At 38.5% G+C, this 22,967-nt stretch overlaps 1 protein-coding gene across 1 annotated transcript in view; it reads right to left on the bottom strand.

The window, feature by feature from the left end:
• EXOC2 (exocyst complex component 2) overlaps positions 1-22,967 on the bottom strand; it is a 262,715-nt gene that overhangs the window by 67,496 nt on the left and 172,252 nt on the right. Inside the window, exons 13-19 of the mRNA XM_054721573.1 lie at positions 19,049-19,173; positions 10,081-10,146; positions 9,791-9,948; positions 9,292-9,413; positions 7,429-7,490; positions 775-855; positions 9-68 (exon numbers count right to left, since the gene is read on the bottom strand). Coding sequence (XP_054577548.1) covers positions 9-68; positions 775-855; positions 7,429-7,490; positions 9,292-9,413; positions 9,791-9,948; positions 10,081-10,146; positions 19,049-19,173 — 674 coding nt within the window. The remainder of the gene's footprint in view (positions 1-8; positions 69-774; positions 856-7,428; positions 7,491-9,291; positions 9,414-9,790; positions 9,949-10,080; positions 10,147-19,048; positions 19,174-22,967) is intronic.

The following is a 22,967-nucleotide window of genomic DNA, read 5'->3' as shown; positions in this document are numbered from 1 at the left end:
GTTATTACCTGCATGATATTGATGCTTAGTTGGCAAACCTCCTCCTGTGTTTTAGGTTGTTGAAAGACCTGTAAGGAAGAATTTTGGTGAAAAATTTTGGACTTAGCTCAAACAAAACTTTCGTTTATGAAGTTCAATATAAAATCAAAACAAGGCAAAACAACAACACAAAAGCCAGAAGATATACTAAAACAATAAATCAAGAAAAACCTTTCCACAATAAAAAATGAAAGCACATATAGAAACAGTATACAGTGTACTTGAAAATATCAACTCAGCATAACCAGAAGAGAATGCAAATGTAAGAGCAAAAAAACACTACTACTACTAATAATGATAATAATAAATGAAATTTTAAAGTGGAAAAAAAAAAAGAGTTAACACATGGAAAACTGCTTCTAGTGTGTATAACCTTATTCTGAAAAGGGCCATGAATGAAGAGCTGGACTAGGCAGTGAGTGTTTCTACCTACAGTGATTTTGCCCTGAGAAGACACTGACATGGAGCAGCTTAACAACACCTAAATCACTTGTTTTCTCTTTATACAAAGTGTTAACAATGCACATAGTCTACCTACAACACCTACATTCACATTTTTAACTTCCATCAGCCTCTCTTGGAATAAAGAAATCAATAGCCTCTATATGAAATAAAACAAGCCAAGCAGTCAGAGGGAAAAGCTCTTGTGCTGAAATGACTCAAAACTTTACAATTGATTGCCAACAGGTCATTGGGAAAGTCTGCAACAGGGGTTGACCAGAACAGAAAACTTACACTGGCTTCTCCAGGCTTGCAGTCCAGAACTCCTTTAAGTGATTGCAGAGAATGTACAATGCACTGTTCAAACTGATATGGCTAAAGAAAAAAAAACCACACACACACACCTTAAAATTCAAAGCAAGCATTGGTTGTTAAGACATTTAAAAGACGGGAGTATGAACGAAAATTCTCAAATTTTCAGATTTATAGAAGGGAACAGAATCACAAACTGACAAATAACCTAGTCATCGAGATTTAGCTTTGCTATGTTTTGTACTTGATATTTAAAAACAAGTGAATCTTGAAATTCTAAAGTTCATCAAATTCAATAAAAACAGAATTCAGATATAACTAAAATTTTTCTTAAAAATTCTACTCTTCTGAGATGCAAATGATGTGATAAAAAGCAGATATAATGCCTTTATATTTTAAACCCTGCTTGCAGGGTATAGTCTGAATGAGCTCCATCTCTTAGATATTCCACATCTGTGGTGCTGTTCAAGGAAATTCAATGTTAATAATGATCTGGAAGAGACCAAGATCTTTAACTTAAAAAGCTATTATTGTCATTTTCTACATACATTATATCAGAAAATGAAACTTGAAAAATGCACAACAACTGGTATTTAAGAGAAATTTGAATGAATCCTAACATCTCAGCTTCTAATTGCATTTAAGGTTTTACTTTGTGCCAGGCATTTTCCAGATGATCCTATCTAATAAAAGAGTAATATTCAAATTAACCATCACTCCAACACACAAGATGGCTGCCCCCATGTGGTCAAAGATGGCCACTACAAGATGGCCTGCAGGGGAGGGCAGTTGGGAGGGACCAGGCCTGCAAGGGAGGGCAGTTGGGGGCGATCAAGCCTGCAGGGGAGGGCAGTTAGGAGTGACCAGGCCAGCAGAGGAGGGAAGTTGGGGGCGACCGGGCCAGCAGGGAAAGGCAGTTGGGGGGAACCCAGCCCTGCGGGGGAGGGCAGTTAGGGGTGACCAGGCCTGCAGGGGAGCAGTTAGGCATCAATCAGGCTGGCAGGGGAGTGGTTAGGGGGTGATCAGGCTGGCAGGCAGAAGTGGTTAGGGGCAATCAGGAAGGCAGGCAGGCGAGCAGTTGGGAGCCAGCAGTCCTGGATTGTGAGAGGGATGTCTGACTGCCCGTTTAGGCCAGATCCTAGATCTGGCCTAAACGGGCAGTTGGACATCCCTTGAGGGGTCCCAGCTTGGAGAGGGTGCAGGCTGTGCTGAGGGACAAACACCCCCGTGCATGAATTTCGTGCACCAGGCCTCTAGTAGGAATATAAAAGACAGATAGACAGAGATCTCAGTAAATGTATATTCTAGGGAGACACCATAAAAGTAAGAATCAATAAAACTCTTACTTTTTACTAAAACAAGTCAAAAGTACAGAAGACAAATGCAATCTCAAACTAACTGACATAAAGAAAATAAGTAGAACTCAGAGAAAAATGGTGATGGAGGGGGATCTGATCTAAATAGGATGGCTAAAGAAGGCCCCTCTGAGACAGTGAAAACATTTCAGCTGAGGATTGAAGGACAAGAGGAACCAGCCCCTAAAACGAAAAAGGAAGGATGTGAGTTGGGGAGGAGGACAGCATGTGCCTAGCCACACCCAAGGTGGACAGAACCTGGCGGGGCTGAGGAGCCATAGTATATCACAACCACTGAGCATGAGTTTGGAGGGCAAGAGATGAAGCTAAGGTCCAGATTTCATCCAGGGGTGTGGAACTGTGCAAGGCTCAAAGATCAATTAAATGAGCTCTGTGCAAAAATCAGCAGTCAGAACCTCTCCTCAATAGACATTTCAATCGTTAAAAGAGTTGTGGGCCGGGGGGAGAGAAGAAAGACACACCTGTATATAGTGTGTGTGAGAGGGGCGTGGAAGGGGAGACAAGCTTATTTTCTTATAAAAAGGAACCCAGACTTAATGAAAACTAAAATATTGCCTTTAATGCATTTTAATACTACACTTGGCAACCACCAGAGGGCACCATAAAATACTTAAAAGGAAGAAGTACAAAAAAAAAAAAAAAAAAAAAAGTTAGTGAGAGGTTATAGGATACCAACTGCCCAGAAAGTATTTAAAGAGTCAAAATGTTTATTAGATACATGATCTTATCCATTCAATGTACCGGACTCAAAAGGAATGAAAATCTAAAATATTAAAATAGTAATAGAATTAAATTCAACATTCAACTGTGGACAGTTAAATGTTGAAGTTCATGTGTGGTTGAGATTTCTTGTATTAAAATATGAACTAGGTTTTCTTATTTTTGTTTTATTATCTATACTAGAGGCCCAGTGCACGAATTTGTGCATCAGTGGGGTCCCTCGGCCTGGCCTGTGGGATCGGGCTGAAACCAGTTCTCCAACATCCCCTGAGGGGTCCTGTATTGCAAGAGGACGGAGGCCAGGACGAGGGACCCCATCGATGCATGATCGGGGCCAGGAAGGTTGGCCAGCCAGGGAGGGACCATGGGAGGGCTCCAGGGTGTGCCCGGCTCGTCTCGCTCAGTCCCCATCAGCCAGACCCCAGCAGCAAACTAACCTACCAGTTGGAGCATCTGTCCCTGGTGGTCAGTGCACATTATAGCAAGCGGTTGAGCAGCCTTAGCATATCATTAGTATACTAGAGGCCCAGTGAACAAAATTTGTGTACAGGGGGGGTCCCCTCAGCCCAGCATGCACCTTCTCCAATCCGGGACCCCTTGAGGGACATCCCTCTTACAATTCGGGACCACTGGCTCCTAACTGCTCATCTGCCTGCCTGCCTGATCGTCCCCATCTGCCACCCGCCCCCCCCCCCACCAGCCTGGTCGCCCCTTAGTGCCCCCCTGCCGGCCTGGTCACCCCTTACTGCACCCCCTGCTGGTATGGTTGCCCCCAACCGCCCCCTCCCCCCCGTGAACCTGGTCACCCTTCATTGCCTCTCTCTGCCGGCCTGGTCGCCTCTCACTGACCCCCGCCAGTCTGGTTGTCCCTCACTAACCCCCCTGCTGGCCTGGTTGCCCCATGCAGCCTGCTGCTGGGTCGTTTGGTCGCCCCTCACTAACCCCCCCTGTCAACCTGGTCATCCCACTCAGCCTGTTCGGTTGTTCGATTGGTTGTTTTGGATGCGATGGTTGCTTAGCCTTTTATATAAATAGATTATGCTTTGATTGGTTGAAAAGACAACCAGACACTTAGCATATTAGGCTTTACTATATAGGATGAATACAATAAATGGATAGAGAATACCAAAGATCCCAATGAGTAGTTTCAGTTAAACAGAAAGTAAATGATAAACATCTGCTATTTCTTTTTCTAAAAGGACACAGTACTATATCTGTATATTGTCAGTGAATTACCAATTCAGCTGACCAAAAGGAATTACCACAAATTATTACAGTTCTTGCCAGGCTGGTGTGGCTCAGGAGTTGAGCTTCGACCCAAGAACCCAGAGGTCACAAGTTTGATTCCTGGTCAGGGCATATGACCAGGTTGTGGACTTAATACCCAGTAGGGGTGTGCAGTAGGCAGTCTATCAATGTTTCTCTCTCATCAATGTTTCTCTGTCTCTCTATCCTTCTCCTTTCCCCTCTCTCTAAAATCAATTAAAATATATCACTGTAGAACATAATTGAAAATAATACTCGAGCTGAAAGAACAGTCATAATGAAGCAAAGCTTAATGTTCATTCCTTTAATATGAAAAGGAACATTTTCCTATCCCAGTCATAGGGAAAGAAAAACATAATCTCATTTCAAACAAACAAGGCTGGTATTAGAGAAATGTTAATGAAATATAAATTACAGGTATATAATTTAAGTCACTGTTCCAAGTATAAGAGTTTTAGGTAGTTAAGTAAAAAATACTCAAAGCTGGAACCTAGACTTTCATTCTAAGCACTGATTCACTTTCTCTTAAGTGAGGTCCATGCTGAATAGTTAAAACTGTGCTCAGCAGTTTTAACTATTGTAATAACTTTGTGGAAGTTACTACACATGATAGACTTAATCGTAATGTAAATACCTGTGCTTTCCGATGGTCTTAGGCTCTACAGCAGCAGTTGAGAACCGCTAGCAGGGCTCTACAGCAGCGGTTCTCAACCTGTGGGTCATGGGAACCCACAGGTTGAGAACCGCTGCTGTAGAGCCCTGCTAGCGGTTCCCATGACCCACAGGTTGAGAACCGCTAGCAGGGTCGCCTAAGACCATCGGAAAACACAGATATTTACATTACGATTCATAACAGTAGCAAAATTATAGTTATGAAGTAGCAACGAAAATAATTTTATGGTTGGGGGTCACCACAACATGAGGAGCTGTATTAAAGGGTCGCGGCATTAGGAAGGTTGAGAACCACTGATCTACAAGTTGCGGTGGGTTTAGTTTTCTGGCTTGTGTGTGTGAGATCAAACATGAAGTTAGTTATAAGAGGTTATGGTTTCTTACTATTATACTTAAAATTTAAGTTGACTACAAACCATTTTTATAGTAACCATTTCAAAGCATTTTCAAAGAGGCTTATCTACTCAAACAATCTTAGATGTGGCAGCCATCAGGTAAGCACACATTGGGACCCCAGGTGTGACAGATACCAGGTAAGCGCATTCTGGGCTGACTGTGTGTGCAAGAAACAGTAACCTAAAGAAGGACATAAACCTAATACCTGTTTTATTGCTAAGTTTGGTTTTATTTTTAAATTTACATTTAAAAAATGTAAACAGATGTTCATTTTCTCAAATTAAATATATGTATTATTTTCATTTCCACAAAACTTATCTGAAACACAAATCAAAAAGCAAGCATTAAAGGTAACTTTCTGTCTAATCTGTCCTGGCTTATTTCATCTGCAGTAAGTTTTTCAGTGTATGCTGGTCTAATGACCCACTTTAGCCTATCTTTCGGACTTGCTGCGATAACTAAGCAGGACAGGGTTCTATGAAAGAGCTCTGAAAATACTAAGGCATAACCTAAACTGAAGATACTATTAAAGTGGCCTCAGTATTATAGGTATGAATCTATAAATAAAATTCCTTTATATGTGTAGAAAGCTTTGTTCTACAGTGTCCCATTTAATTTTAACTAGCAACACTGTGAAAAAGCGCTCTGCTTCTTTAACTAGGGCAGAGGTTAAGTGGCTCCTCTAAGGCTGCATGGCTATGATATAGCAGAACTCAGGACTGAACCAGACTAGGATTCTAGATCCACTGCAGTACCTGTTCCGCTACACCAGTGTTGTCCGACAGAAGTAATAATTTGAACCAGAAACACAAGCCATGCATAGAATTTTAGATTTTCCAGTAACCACATTTAGAGAACTAAAAGAAAAAAAAACAATTTTAATATAATTTATGTAATAAAATATATCAAAATATTATTTCAACATGTAATAAATATAAAAAGCTGAGATATTTTACATTCTTTCTTTTTATACTGGGTCCAAGTCTAAGAGTTTTAGTTAGCTAAAAATACTCAGAGCTGGAACCTTTGAGTGTATTTTCAAATCCGATGTGTATTTTACATGAGCAACGTTTCAAGTAGCTGCCTTACTAGATGGTGCAAGGTCTGCCCAGGCCTCTTTCCTCTTTTGTTTTTAAATACAAATCATTATAAAAATAGAATAAACCAAATGAATCAAAACAGATCTTTATAAAAAATAATTCCTTTAAAATATAATCACAATGGAATTATTTTAAATAATAAGTTCCCTTAATTTCAAGCATGATTTAATTTACAAAAATGTGGAAGCACTGCTGTTCTAAATCACATTGTCACATACAAAGGAAGGTGTACTGTAGATATTTATATTAACTTAAGAAGGAACCTTGGCCTTTGGAGAAACAGAAGAAAAATTTAAACTTGTCAAAAATTCCTCAACTCTCAAAGGAAGATTGTCAATAAGAAGTGCAGAAATTTGAGGAAATGTAATATTTCATGGGATTATTGCTTTTCAACAACCTGACTCAAATAAAACATGTTGATATAATGTACAGCACAGGAAATACAGTCAATAACATTGTAATAACTTTGTGGAAAAAATGGTGATAATAGAGGGGGGAAGAAACCTGACTTCACCCCCACTTTATAAATTTGACAAATCAAAACCATTTTATTTTAGTTTCCTTATCTAGTTACTAAGTTGGCAGAAACTGCTCTATGACACAGATATAAAACACAATAAATGATGAAAACTATTTTCAACGGTATTTTGAAAACCTAAAAGTCTCATATGAAAAGACGATGATCCTTCTGAATGAAGATCACAGCTATCTGGCATGTGTATGCATCTGGAGAACTTCGACATTGTTATTTTGGCTAGAAGCCAGTAATAGCATTTTTTTCTATCCTGCTTTTATGAAAAATTCAAGTTGCTGGGTAACTTAGAATTAAGCATAATCTATTAAAAATGCAATGCAAGCAAAAATAGTAAGTGATACAATGAAAAATGGCTATTCTAAAAAATCTTTTTATTAATTTTTAAATATGTGTGGTTAGTGTTCAGCAAAAATGACTCTGAGAAGAAAACTTGAAGAAATTTATTTTTCTCTTTCCAGAAACTATTTAAGTTGCAATACAGAAAGGGTGTGCTCCATATTAATATAACAAATCATTTATTTTGAATATAATATACACTAATGAGTCATCATTTAAAAGAATTTAAACTTACTAGAGAAGTCAACCCTTCATTATCAACAATCCAGTCTTCCTTTTCAGCCAATCTCTTTATTTCTATAGGGAGAACAAACACAAAAGTATTTTTTATTGTGGTTATTTCACTAAACTTTATAGAGATAAAAATCTATGGGTTATGGTTTTTAATTGTTTTTTTACAGGTTTGTAAAAAATTGGTGAAAGTAGGTACAGAATATAATTGTGGTAAACTCAAGGATTTAAATGTGTATTATTCACTGGATTTTTCTAATAAAATATTAATGTAAGTAAAATTTTTGACTACATAACCCAATTTGGAGAATGCAAGGCTAGGTTTAATAATAACTTTAGACAACTTATTATTTATTCAGCACTCTTGATAATCTTAAACATGTACAAAATAACTATGGAATATTTTCCCCCTAAAATTTCTAATGAACCATTTAGATTCTGTTTTAATCCTTTACATTCCTGACAATGGCAGTCTTATTCCCACTTGGCTAAAGGAATGCCTTTACCATTGCGGTCTGTTTCAGGTCCCTGAGAGGAGGAGGTGATGAATTAAGAGGACACTATTCAGTTTTTCACCTAATTCCATTCCCTTTCTGTTTATAGAGTGCATTAGTCACCAATTCTGTACTGAGAGAAATTAATGATGATAGTCCTGATGATAGGTAGTAATAGTTTATGTCATTTGTAATGTTCTTGAATTTTTTAAAAAAATATTTAATACCAAATGAGTAGCTCTGAGCATAACTAATGGACCCAGACAGTAGGGGGATGAGGGCATGTGCTGGATAGTGGGAGCAGCTGGGGAGAGGTCAGTGGGGGAAAAAGGAGACTTATGTAATACTTTATGTAATACTTTAAACAATAAAAAATCTAAAAAAAAGAGTAGCTTTATAAAGATAATCTTGTTTTTTTATAATTGTAGGTAAAAATCCCCCAAATTCTTTAAAGTATAAAGAAAATGATCATTACTTCTAATGTCTACTACTTGAAGAACCACTGTTAACAGTCTTTCTTTTGATTTTACATTGCTATCCTATCTAATAATAGAGTAACATGTAAATTACCATCACTCCACTACGCCCACGATTGGGCAGCGGGAGGTTGGGGGGCGGGACTCGGGGTGGCCTATCTGGCCATTGAGAGGCACGGATCTGCTACCACTGAGGGGGGCTACCCTGTTGTTGAGAGGCGTAGGGGGCGGGACTTCCGCCCCCTGCGCCTCTCAACGACCAGATCCACAGCCGCTGAGGGGGCCTGCCACAGACACCCAGCTGTGCCTCTGAACGCAGGGTAGCCCGGTGTCCACGGCAGCCCCCCTCAGCGGCCGCGGACCATCAAAAGTGGGGGAGCTGGGTGCCTGTCTGCTCCGGCACCAGGCCTTTCAGAAGCCTCTGCCGAGCCGGAGGCTTCTGAAAGGCCTGGTGCACCCGCGGACAGGCACCCAGCTCCACCGGGAAAAGTGAAAGCGTGTAGGGGACCCTACACGTGCATGATTCAATCATGCACTGGGCCTCTAGTTTCTAAATAAAATTTTAAAATACACACATATATATTTTCAATAATGGCATAATACTTTATATACATTTTACATTCTACATTTTCTACTTAATATTTGCCATAGGATGTTTTTATATACTTAAAAATGTTTCAAGTATATCCATCTTTATTTCTGCATGCCTTGGTATCTGAAGTTTTTTAAAAATTACTTTTGAAAGAATTCTATTGAGCAACATTCTTTAGACAGATGGTCTAAAATATTCAAATTTCCATGAAAGTAATTTATTGTTTCAAGGATTTGGAAGCTAGAAAGAGGGGGATATTCAGCTAATCATTGTCTAGTAAATACCATCAATTTTTCTTAACATACCTTCCGCTGTGTGTTGCAATGTGACCATCACACAACGTACTCGGAGATCCAAAATGAGATCCTGGATAGTCTGTAACATGTCATTAGGAATTTCAAGGGCAGTCAGGGATTCATAAGTAAGCCTGTAAAATAAACACAACAAAACAAAAGTGAGTGAATGGAGTGCAATTACAAAGCAGTCCCTTGTCATCATTTTGGCCACCCTATAATAAATGATGCATTTTGGAGCTTAGAAGCTACAATAATATGTTGAAGTAAAAGTAAGACCGTAAGAGGGATTATAATATAACAGTAACACTAAATTAAACAATAATATGCATATCAAATGTAAGACCAGGAAGGTTTAAGAGATTGCTAGATGACACATGGGAAACAGTGGATGCAGAAGGACACTAAGTAAAATTCTTCGTAGAATGTATTAAAAATCATATCACATAATGGGTATATTTTTAACAGTAAAATAGATTTATCCTTTTCAGGAAAATGTGTCCATAATTACCTTATGGTCTGTATGACATGAGCAAGCCACTGTCCAGAGAGCTCAGACTTCACCTCCCAGCCACCATACTGCCTCACTCCACCCTCTGGGATGCTAAGTGGGAGTAGTGCTCCACGGATCAGCTTCACGAGACTCTGCATTATTTCCTGAATCATTTTCTAAACAATGATAAATAAATGAAGGATTCTGCTTGAGTGATGATGAATATCTTGAACATAAATAAAGTCTTCTACTATGACTGAAAAAAACCTTACCTTGTGAAAAAGTCTACATACTTACCCTTAACTTACCTTAAAATCATTTTGTCTTTGCCTGACATTCTTTGATCTTTCAATCTGGCCTGACTTCTCAGCAGTCTTCAAAATTAAAAAACAAACATTTATCTTTAGAAATAATTTACAAAAATAAGAAATGCTTTAGGGTTGTATATAAAAAAGTATGAAATCCTATATAATAAAATCCTAATATGCAAATTGACTAAATGGCAGAATGACCGGTCACTGTGATGCGCACTGACCCTGAGGGGGCAGATGCTCAATGCTGCAGCTGCCCCCTGGTGGTCAGTGCGCTCCCACAGGGGAAGCGCCACTCAGCCAGAAGCCCGGCTCACAGCTGGCGAGAGCAGTGAGTGGCAGTGGCAGTGGCGGCAGCACTAAGGACCCCTTGAGGGATGTCTGCCTACCGGCTTATGCCAGCTCCCCACTGTCCCAGACTGTGAGAGGGCGCAGGGAGCCCCCCTTGGTGCATGAATGTCATGCACTGGGCCTATATTATGATTATAATTTGTTTAAAAGAAATGTATAAGAAATAACATAAATTTCTGATTAAAGGGTGGCTAATCAGAAAGCCTTTTTTATTAAAACCAGAAGTTTTTCATCTTCTTAAAACATTTAAGTACAATTCCCATAAATGAACCTAAATATTAACTGAGACTACCTTTTTTATAGGAAAATTTCATATGTCATTTTCATTAAAAATTTTATATGCTTAGTCTGACCATCATGGCTCTGTGGTTGAGCACCTACCTATGAATCAGGTTAACAGTTCGATTCCCAGTGAGGGCACATGCTCGGATTGTGGGTTCGATCCCAAGTGGAAGTCATGCAGGAGGCAACCAATTGATGATTCTCTCTCATCAATGATGTTTCTCTCTTTCTCCCTCTCACTTCCTTTACTAAATTAATAAAAATATATTTTAAAAAATTTTATATGCTTAAACCTAAAAGTATCATACCTATGATAACATTCTCCAAATCATTTCTCACTGACTAGGATGGAAATAAAAGAAAGAGTAAACTCTGGATTAATATCTAGTAATCTCAGGACATCCATTCCATTCCCTTGACAAATATTTATGAATATAAGTATTATATCTGACACTTTATTTTTTAAAAATTACAAATCATTGCTCTTCTTCAGAGGTTTTACAGTCTACCTTAGTAGAAAATCTATTCTAAAATTAATTTTTTTACCTGTTTACTGACAGCTATTATTTCATCTGATATTTCTCTTCTCTTTAATGTGTAGATGACTACATTGCATTGATTGAAGAGAAATCTATTCAATTGGATTTCAGTTAACTTTTCATTACCGAAGTTTCTAAGAAGTATATATTATCATATAAAATGCCTTTGAAGGTCAAGTGTAGGAAACTTTCCAAATAAAGAAGTAGTAACAAAAAATGATACAATGTAAAAGAAAATTCTGAGATCTCATTAACATAATGCAAAAATTATCCTTTAAAGTTACAGCATTTATGTATTATTGGTTAAAGACAAGTCAAAGAACTTTCATGCTAAGAATCATTGCATTAAAAATTATTATATTGACTTGAAGTTAATTTAAAAATACAAGTAATGTTATATATATTTTATGTGTAAGCTAGAAACATAGTGTATAGAGTTGGTTTATATGATGAACATTACCGACGTGAATACATAAAAGAAGAGTAAGACCTGCAAATGTTTTCAACAAAAATATCAGACATACCTGATAAAAAGTGGTCAACATACACAGATATACAACTCTTCAGACTCTGATTTACACTTTTAAAATTGTATATTAAAATATGCAGCTTTTATCATTTTTCTTTGTAGAAATACACTTTTGCTTTGAAATAACTGAACTTTAGTTTTTGAGAAAAACTAAACCCCAAATTTATTTGTTTTAGTAATAATTCAAGAAGCAAATTCCTAAAGTCATTGGCAAACAACACTCAAAATTTTTCGTATACTGAGATTTAACTCAGAAATTGATGTTTTTGTCACTTTATTTTTAAGGCAAATGAGAAGTAACTGAAGTACCCTATAGCTACAGTGAGAAGTGACCGGAGGGGAGAGTTAGGAGCATGAGCTGCGAGAAGAGTGCTGCGCCAACCCAGGGAAGCAATGACAGTGTCTCAGGCTAGAGGAGGTGCACAAAGGATCCCCCTGTGGATAGCTTAGCTACAGGCTTCTGAGGCAGAAGTGACTGAACCCCGTGATTCCACTTGGTGTTTCAGTGAGAAAGGAGAGATATAAAGAGTGACTTGCATATGAGTCATGACCACTCAGGTAAGTCCAAATGGCCCTGTTGTCTGTTAGCCTACTTTCTGTTTCTGTCAGTGTGATGCTCTGATTCAAAACACTACTTAGTGAAAGAGTGGCCCAGGTGTAGAAAAGCAGACACATGGTCCCTGCCTGCTGAGCTGATAAAGAGCTATTCTCTAAATGCTGAGTTTTTATCAGGTTTTGGTTTTAAGCAGTTACTCTTTTTCCTTTATACTCTCTCACTAATTTATTCTCATAGCTTCAAATATCATTTATATATAATGCCTTCCTATTTTGGGCTTTGTACCCAATTCCAAAATGTGTGTGGGAGGGGGATATGAGGGGTTCCCCACACCAACACACAATTCTCCAGATCCCAGCTGTGTGTCCTGTAATTCAATTCAATTCTGATCCTACCTGGAGTCAGATTCCACAATTAATGGTTCAGTTCTATAAGACTTACCCCTCTCTCCAACACAAACACACACACACACACACACACACACACACACACACACACACACTCACACAACTTCAGATGCCAATCCTAAGTCCCAGTTGTCAACTGACTGGGTACAGACCACAGACTAGAGGTTCCTATGAACCCCTCCTTGGTTCCAATAATTTGTTAGGTTGGCTCAGAGAACTCAGATAAACATGATATTTATTAGATAACCGGTTACTATAAAAGAATGTAACTCGGGGACAGACAGATGGAAATGATGCACAGGGCAAGGTATGGGGAAAGGATGCAGAGCTTCCACGCCCTCTCTGAGCAGGCCACTCTCCCAGAATCTCCATGTGTTCCCCAACCTGAAGCTCTCTGAACCCTTCCTTTTGGGTTTTTATGAAGGCTCTGTTAATCACTGGCCTACTTAGGAGGTCTGGGTTGAAAGTTCCAACCATCTAATCACATGGTTGGTGTCTGGGCAATGAGTCCTTCATCCTCAGGTGGGGACCTAAGCCACCTCATTAACATAACAAAAGATACCTTTATTATTCCTCACTTCAAAGAAATTGCAAGGGTTTTAAGAGCTCTGTGCCAGGACAAAGACCAAATAGATATTTATTATAAACTAGAGGCCCGATGCACAAAATTCGTGCAAGAGTAGGCCTTCCTTCCCCCGGCTGCTGGCACCAGCTTACCTCTGGCATCCGGGACCAGGGCTTCCCTTACAGCCCCGGCTTTGTCCAGTCTAATTAGAATATTATGCTTTTATTATTATAGATTATTATAGACCATATCTCACACTTTCAAATTTATATATATAGCCCAAATCTTTCTTCTGACAAATTGAATTTCAGATTGCCTATTTGAATAAATCACAGGAGTTTCAAATGCAAAACATTAAAATAAAAAACTCCTATTTTCCTCCAGGTATGTTCTTTCTCAAATCTTTCTGACTATACAAATGGCATACCTATTACTTGGGTGCCTGTGGGAACTGTATCTGAATCCCTGTCCTCGTCAACCTCGTGTGATCCATCAGTAAGTCCAGTTAACCCTACTTGCAGAATACAAATAAAATCTATCATTTTCTCTTCAACTTAAAGAACAAAACCATAATACAATCACTGTTTCCTGGCTGGATGGCCTCAAGAGCAGCCCCACCTTGACTTGTGGCCCTGCCTACTCATTCTTGAGCAGGCAACCAGAGTGGTCCTTTTAAAACTGAAAAACTTGGTCAGGTAACTCCATCACTTAGTTTTTCCATGGCTTCCCACAGCACCTGGAATACAAACTCTTTACCCTGCCAGCTCCTCTACCTCAGCTCTTGCTTCTGTTGGTAAACTCGCCCACTGTCCAGTATACTCTGGATGCTGTGACTTTCTTTTGCCAAGCTCCTGTCCTCAGTTTTGTGTGTGCTGCTCTCTCTGTGCATTCTTCCCCTGATCCTTTGCGAGGCTGTTTCCTTCTCATGTTTCAAGTTTCAGTTTCAATATCATCTCCACAGAGACTTTCCCAGACCTCCATCTCATAGGATGTTCTTTGTCTTAAGACTCTATTTGTTTCTATATAGATGTTACCAAAATTTAGGATGAAGGAGAGAGGTCATATTTACATTGGTCACTATTTTGCTCATATAATATGTATATATATTAAAATGGTGTATTATATGTGCACATTTATGTGTGTGTTTCAATACTTGGCACATAGAGGCTATTCAGGGCATTCAATAAATATTTGGTGAATGAAGTATCACCAAAGGTTAGGGTTCTTCAGAACATCCTGGAATACATTTCAGAAAGCAGGATGGCCCTGAATACTACTGGGTTAATCGAAAGGCCTTTAGAATACCTGAAGTCCTGAGTCGCCACTTGGCAGACTGACCCTTTGAAAGTGTGCGGGGCATAAACCTGTGATATGCTCCTGAAATGTCCATCAGACCCAATGGTTCTCCTGGAGACTTAAGATGTCAACAAAAGGGAGGACCAGAGGATTAAGAATTTTGTGTGACTACTGGGGGTTGGGAGGGCTGTTTTAGATGTGGAATTCAGATGTTGCTGAGGAACCCAGCACTTACTGTGATGTCTAGAGGTACAGAACACTGGCATCCTGTACTGGGAAATCTACGTTAAGGATTTGGTGACTGGGCCATGGGGGCCCAGAAATTTGGTTACGAATTACTCTGGGTGTGTCTGTGAGGGTATCTCTGGATGAGATTAATATTTGAATTCCTAGGCTGAAGGAAGCAGCTTGCCTTCCTCAGTGGAAGGCCTGAATAGAACAAAAAGACCAAAGTAAGGGGGGATTCTTACAGCTTGACTGCATGAGCTGGGACACTGGCCTTTTCCAGCCCTCAGACTGGAATGGAAACATGGGCAATTCCCAGGTCTCAAGCCTGCTGGCCCTCGAATGGAAACTACATAGTGGGCTGTCCTGAGTCTCTAGCTTGCTGACTGCAGCAGATTTTGGGACTTGTTAACCTCCATAATCATACGAGCAAATTCCTCATAGTAAATCTCTTTCTCTTGATATATATGGTTGATATAGGATATTGGTTATCTCTGAACCCTAATACTGACCTTAGTTAGTGTGCGGTGGAGGAAGGGATGGAACTCTGAAAGTAAGGTGTCACTTGTCTCAATGAAGGGTCATGCCAGTATAAAACTATTAAGTATCTTGACTGTCAAATGGTGTCTTTTCTAGTTGTATCAGCTATAATACCTAAGACTGAAGTTTTCATACAGTGGGCTTATTCAATGGGAAGATTATTTCATAATAAATGTGAAATAGTTTCAAATCAAAGAAAAAAGTGAGAATCAATTATTAAAATACATCATATCAGAATTAAGGCTAAATTTTGCCCACCAAACATGTGCTAATGAGTGAATGATGCCATCTACTGTACAGAACAATTTTATAAACCTCAAGAACCTGTCTCCAAATATATGGAAAATGGAAGGGATAGGGAAATTAGGTGTAAGGCATACCTTTTGCAACTGTTAATTAAAAAATTAACTTATTGTTTTAATCTAATGAAGAATTAAACACCTCCAATATACTGAATTTTGTACGGTTTGCTCTATTTTTTAATCCAATTTTAGAACATAAAGTGCTATTTACTATAAATTATTAAACTTTTAAAAATTCTGATTCCCACTATTTAAAAATTATTTGGATGCTTTAAAAATTTTCACCCCAAAATACACTGTTTTTAAAATATAGCTAAAGATGAGATCTTAACCTACTATTAACCATTTCGTTAACTAAAAACCTTAACTCTTTCCTGCACACACAGACCAAAACTACTTTGTGGTGAGACCAACGGCTAGATTTCACTGTTTTGATTCACGTATGTTACTTCACATGGGCTTGACTGGTTTGAAGAACGGACTATTTTTTAAACTGTTGAAAACTCCATCTAAATCTTCAACGGATGGGCTCTTAATAAAACGAAATAGTTCTCTAACAAGAAAATAAGAAATTTCAAGTAAAGTGTGTTTTTTCAATATTACAGTGCTTCCTTGTATGAGATTAAATAGCAAATATTAAAAGCCCAGAACTCTTCCCAATTTTAATTTAATTACATTCCTAGATCTCTCTCATAGACTGAAATGGTAGACACACTTTCCTAACTCATCCATCCCTTTTTACTGCCCTTTGGTGTCTTTCTAGCTTTTCAGTAGAGAGTAGTTTAAAAACATGCCCAAATTTGTAGAGAAATTATCTATAATAATAAAAGTGTAATATGCTAATGAGACAAGACGTCTTTTGGACAACCTTCTGGACAAAGCCGGGGCTGCAAGGGCCCAGGCAAGCCGCAGCGGCTGCAAGGGCCGAGTCCCTTGCATGAATTTCGTGCATTGGGCCTCTAGTATTTAATAATTACTATAAATTTTTAAGAACATTTTATAAATATGAATAGGTAGAAATACCATAAGCATATCCAACTCAATACAACCAATTAAAACCATTTTTTCATTACTAATGTTCTTGAGTTCAGAAGTAGCTTACTTATTTTACAACTAGGTATAACCTATAAGGAAGGAAAATGTATTCCCTTCATAAAATATCTCAGGTCAAAAATACATGGGAATTTTACAAACTCTAAAAAGAACCAGAATAAGGCAACTTCTGTGGATGTGTGGTGCCAAACATCTGACCTGAGAAATCATTTGGTCTGGCCCTGCCAAGGCATTAGAGGTGAGTTAATTAAATATTTGACCAAATATAGCAGGCTAACTTTTAAGTTGACAATTTTGTATAACCCGAGAATGATGTGATAAATACCCTTGGCAGACAAATGGCTCTTGGTAGAAAAAAGGTTTCCCACCCCTGACCTATAGGAACTGATCCAATTAGAAGGAAAAAAACACTTGGCTAGGGAAAAAAATACAACTAGGTCTAAAATCCATTTCCTAAGGAAATAATTCTTCAGATGAGTTCACCTATCTTGACATTATTCCACACTAACCTAGTAGTTCATCAGTCCAGTATTTCTTAAATGCTATTAAACTTTGATCACTGAATATCTATTATGTACCAGGACAAAGAGTTTTAGATAAATATTTATTCCAAATAATGAGATCAAATTCTTATTTATTTTCCAGATACTGTAATAAGTACATAATTTATGCTAACTCATTCAATTCTCAAGCTAGCCCTGTGGTTTGGGCACGGAAAAGTAAAGTTATTGCTAAGGTCGCAACTAATATGTGATAAATATTGGGTGTTTCTCATTCAACACTAGTGGTTCCATAAGAAAAAAATGCGAACACTGCTTGCCCATAGCACTGATAGAGCAGCACCTAACCTTTGTAGTCCTTATATAAGCAATCTGAGTTCGTGAGGGAGCAGATTAAGAGAGGAAGCTATGGCACTATGAGAGTGGGGCAGCTACCTCCACTGTGGGAGAGGGAAAGAAACCCAAACCTGTACCCAGCTTAGCAGCCACAGTGGGGGCAAGTGCAAAAGAAGCAGGAAATACCTTTATCATTAGGAAGACCCCTACCTCCCTAGCTCTCAGGGCTATAAAAGAGTTCTCTCTGGAGACATGAAGCCAGAACTGCCTTCTGCATGTGACAAGTGGGGCTTTCCTAGTAGCTGGAGGCAAAGGGCATTACAGTGTATATTCCAGCACCTAGGGCCCGTTCATGGGGCACTTGAAGTGAGACTATAGAGCAGGGGTGGGAAACGTCCAGCCTGCCTGATGCATAAGGCCCATGAAATCATTCGGTCTGGCCCTGCAAGGCGGGACTTGAAATTTAATAAATCTAGGAGCTTTTTCATAGGAACATAAATTTATATTGAGTGAATTGTATTAAACAAATTATGTTATAAATATCCAAATGGCTGTTGGCAGAAAAAAGGTTCTCCACCCCTGCTTTAGAGTGATGAATCTAAGTTCCAGGTGCTATACATAAAAATCATAACTTCTATGCTACCAATTATGTTATGATTAAGAAACTGTATGACTTGTGAAAATATAACAACTTCTGTAGAATGACCATATAGGGGCTAACACAAATCTTTAAATTCTTTCTAACTAGGAAATCAATTATATGAATTATTTCAAACCTGTGTGCAAGCTGTAAAAGCATTTTATCTTTGGTTTATCATATGTTCATAGTCCACTGCACAATAATTTCATCTATAATTTCGCCAAACACTATCCTTATTTCAGAATCCTTGAAAATATTTCAAATTTTCTTTTTTTCTTTAATTGACTATCTCATTTAATCATCATAATCACCTTCTGAAATAGATACACTCAATATTTTCTTTGCACAGTTGAGGACACTGAGTCCCAGAACAATTAACTTGTTCAAAATCATACAGCTATTAAGTATTGGGGCTTTACAGTACTTTTGATTAATCTTAAAATATTTGACAATAGTTATTATAGGTATTGGGCCCTTAAGATTTTAAAAAACATCACTTCAGGCCCTGATTGATGTGCTAAATGGTTAGAGCATCAGTCTGCGCACTGAAGGGTCAAGGGTTCAATTCCAGATCAAGGGCATGTATCTGAGTTTTAGGTTTGATCCCAGTCCTGGTCAGGTAGTGTGTGGGAGGCAACGGATTGATGTGTCTCTCTCACATCAATGTTTCTCTTTGTCTCTCTCTTTCTCTCCCTCCCCCAACCCCCTAATAAGCGATGGAAAAAAATATCCTCTGGTGAGGATTAAAAACAAAACAAAACAAGTCACTTCAGAATCTTAAAATTTTTAAGACTAAAAATTCACAATGACTCACCTACATCAATTGTCATATTTGTATACATACCTCACTGAAAAGGCTTCCATTGACATAAGAAATCCAGAGTTTCCAGAAGTTAGGCAGCTGACTTAAAACAAGCTTGGTCAATTTTTCAACAAATGCTACCCGGTGGGGAGATTTGTATCTCCATGCTAAGGGGGAAAGAATAAAATACCATGACTATACTTTTGAAACAGGAATAAAAATCTGTTTAAACATACCACTCCCCACCTGAAAATGTGCTCCACTTTGGCTGCAGAGCTTTAATATGCTGAAAGACCAATATGTTATTCTTCTGTCATACCACAAACGCCTGCCAGCACAGACAGCACACTCTCCGCAGAGGTCCCTGCTTTCTCCTGGGGCATGGCAGGCAGGGGAAGGGCATGCAGGTCAGGAAGACACAGCAGGGAGGACTTCACTGAGGAAGTTGCTTTGGCTTTTCAACCTTGTTGTCTTTGGGATGTTATATTTCTCTTTAAAAAATTACGCCTTCAAACAGCAAAGTAAGGCAAAGGCAGGGCTGCCCCACAACCAATATTTAAATTTGAAGCTATTATCAACTTACTAGAATGCCACCACACACCCTATGTAGTGAAAATTCAGTAAGAAGTCAAATCATCACAAAGGAGCACATTCAAACACAATCATGTAATTAATAACCCCTCCCATAACAAAGAAATGTAAGCAAATATAAAAATGTTGAAGCCTCTTGGTTTACATATAATTTAATGTGGTTATTGTAGGAAGTGGGAAATAAGGTCTTATAGATTTCTTATGGGAAGGGTAAGTCTGTGGGAATAAAAAGTAAAGTAGTAATTTAGTGAGCATTAATCACTTTGCAGTCTCTCCCATCTTTCTATATCACACTCTTTCCTGTTTCTTCTTCCCTCCACACCCTGCTCCCTGGGCCTCCAACAGGAGCAAGACAGCGGCATCCTCACTGTCCAATTTCGCAACAGTTATGAAGAGAGCTTCTGGAGTCAACTTCTAACTTTTACTCAGCAACTTCAAAGCAGGTTAAGAAAGGGAACTTTCATCCTTCATCAACTACCGACTTGCTTTCAAAATACTCCCAGGCAAAATGTTTTGTGGTTTATTATTATCGTTGCTATTCTAGTAGGAGAAGGGTGGATTTTATTTATTTTCCAATGTTTAACAATTTTCTAAATAGACAATATATGGCGAGAAAAGTTAAAAGGTATACAGTGAAGTCTACCACCCACCCTTGTCCCCCATTATCTAGTTCACAACTCTAGCCATAAGAAATCACTGTTACTAGTTTCTTGTGATTCTTTCTGAAATGTTTTTATGTACAAAGGCAAACAGAAATATGTATTCTCCCCCCACCCAAATGAAAGCATACTAAAAACACAGCTTTTTTTCATTTAATAGTGAATCCTAGATTCTTCTATAGCATCCCCCTGCCCCCGTTACATAGTAGTTCATATTCTGGAAGTATCATAATTTACTAAGTACTACTAGTAAGTCCCCTCCTACTGGACAGGACTATTCCACATCTTTTCCAGTTAACATTAGTGTTTCAACCAGTAAGGTATACCTCATCATTTAGGCATATGTGCAAGCATAGATGCTCCTTAACTTACGATGGGGTTACATCCCCATAAACCCATTTAAGTTGAAAATATCGTAAGTCGAAAATGCATTAAATACACCTAACCTACTAAATGTTATAACTTAGTCTCACGTGAAACGTGCTCAGAAGCCAATATCCAAAAAATCAAATCAAAACGCTGGCAACATGGTATACTGTATAGTGTTCACCTTGTTGCCCAGCATCACAAGACAGTATCAGACTGCACATTGCCAGCCCAGGGGAAAAAAGCCAAAATTCAAAATTAGAAATATGGTTTCTACTGAATGTGTACTGCTCTCATACCATTGTAACATTGAAATATTGTTAAGTTGAACCATCATTAAGTGGGGGACCGTCTGCATAAGTACAGAATACAGTCTCAGAAAAGGAACTGCTGGGTCCAAGGGTACACAGAGTTGTAGTTTTGACAGGTATTATTAAACTGACCACTCTAGGGATTATTGACACACCCACAAGCAACACATGCAAGTTACAGCTTCCTTATAACCTTAGCAATGAACAAACAGAACACATAAAACCCAAAACCATAAACACTGGTGGTTTTTGCTAAGCCAGCATCCCACTGTAGTGTTACAATGCCTTTTCAGTTTTTATTATGACTAAAGTTGAGTACCTATTCAGGTATGCTTAAGAGCCATTCAAACTGCCTTTGTTGTCGCCTGTAGAGTCTCTATTTATTGGGCATGTTAGTCCTTTGTCTATGTTAAGAGTTGGGAAAGCTTTAAATTCAATTGTCACATATGGGAAAGGCATGGTTCCTTGCTTAGGGCACACTGTAAACTTGTACTCGTTCAACCAGCAAACTTTTACTGATTGTCACTGTGTGCTAATTCTGTAGCTGCACTCTGAGTCTGTCCATGATGCTCACCAGGAATACTAAACAGCACAGGCCTCCTACAATTAAATGGACAGTCCTAATGGTAATGTGACATGAGTCCAGTGAGTCCTAAAGGTAATGTGACATGAGTTTAACCTCCAGTCATAAACAACTAGAAAACTGGGGGGAGGGGAGAGTTGGATTTATAAACAACTGTTTTTGAGACACTGAACAGAAAAAGGGAAACGTGTGGTATGTCCACATTTGCCCTGGCTTTCTGCCTGCAAACAATTTCTAGACAACAAGGTAAAGGAAGGAGTAACCTAAACAAAGTTCAGTGGCCTTTCCGAGTTGGAAAGAGGAGTTTCAAAGTGAATGGGAAATGCAGGGAAGAATTATGCAAAGTAGAAAAACCAAGCTCCAGAAATCTGCATAAGAGTCATCTTAAGTCTTTACTGAGTATTAGGTCATGCATTCATGGTGTAAGATCAAGATTCCCAGAGCTCTTAGCCTGAAGGAACAATTCTCATCAATTATTTGGCTAATTCAGTGGCGATACGATCCAAGAGATCATACCTCAGTAGTAGAGTTGAAGTTTCCCTAGAATGAAGGTAACTCTAGACCTGATCTAGCAACTTGCGGCAGGCCTTGAATGGATCAAACTTACTGTAAGCAACTGGTAAAACCATGTTTAGCATTCTTTAAAGCAAGGCAACAAAACCCTGACACTCAACATTGGATAGTCACAGAGTCTGGGAAACAATAATAAAAAACAAAATGATTAGCCATGCCGAAAGGCAAGGAAATGTGAACCACGACCAGAAACCAGAAGAAAAATTACTCAATAATAACAGATCCAGAAATAGTGGAGATGACAGAATTATCCAATAATGGCAATGTTAAAATATTTATATGAAAATAATGAAAGGGAAGATAGTTAAAAGAACCGATTGGAACTTCTAGAGATGAAAAATACAGTATGTAACTTTTAGGTCAAGACACTGCAGATAAAAGATGAAAGAAGTTGAAAGCTTAGCAAGTGACACTATGAAGAAACACAGATGGGGAGTGAGGGACAGAGCCTGAGTGATCTATAGGGTAATCTACTGACCTAACATACATATAACTGGAGTTTCAGAAAAGGAAGCAGACAGAAAAACATTTGAGAAAATTACGAACAAAATTTTTTCAAATTTGACAAAAAATTTCCAGGATTTGATCAACTAGATCCAAGAAGCTTGACAAAATCCAGGCAGGATAAATTTGAACCGTTCAAGGTGATATAATTCATTATAGTCAGTCTCAAGTATAATTTCTAATTTATTTAAGCCTGGTGGTGTGAATGACATTAACAGGGAAGGAGTGAGGTAGAGTGAAGACCTGAAAAGGAAAGATTTTTTTAAAAACTGGTGGGCTGCACTCCAAGGTCAGGCTGTTGGTCTACATGTTTACAGGGCCACATTACAGCACAGCAGGCAGAAGCAACCAGTTCTCTTCTCTAATTGTTTGGT

This window comes from Eptesicus fuscus, chromosome 9, assembly GCF_027574615.1.
Source record: "Eptesicus fuscus isolate TK198812 chromosome 9, DD_ASM_mEF_20220401, whole genome shotgun sequence".
NCBI lineage: Eukaryota > Metazoa > Chordata > Mammalia > Chiroptera > Vespertilionidae > Eptesicus > Eptesicus fuscus.
Note: the sequence above shows the minus strand (reverse complement) of the source record. Positions and strands in the feature narration are given on the sequence as shown.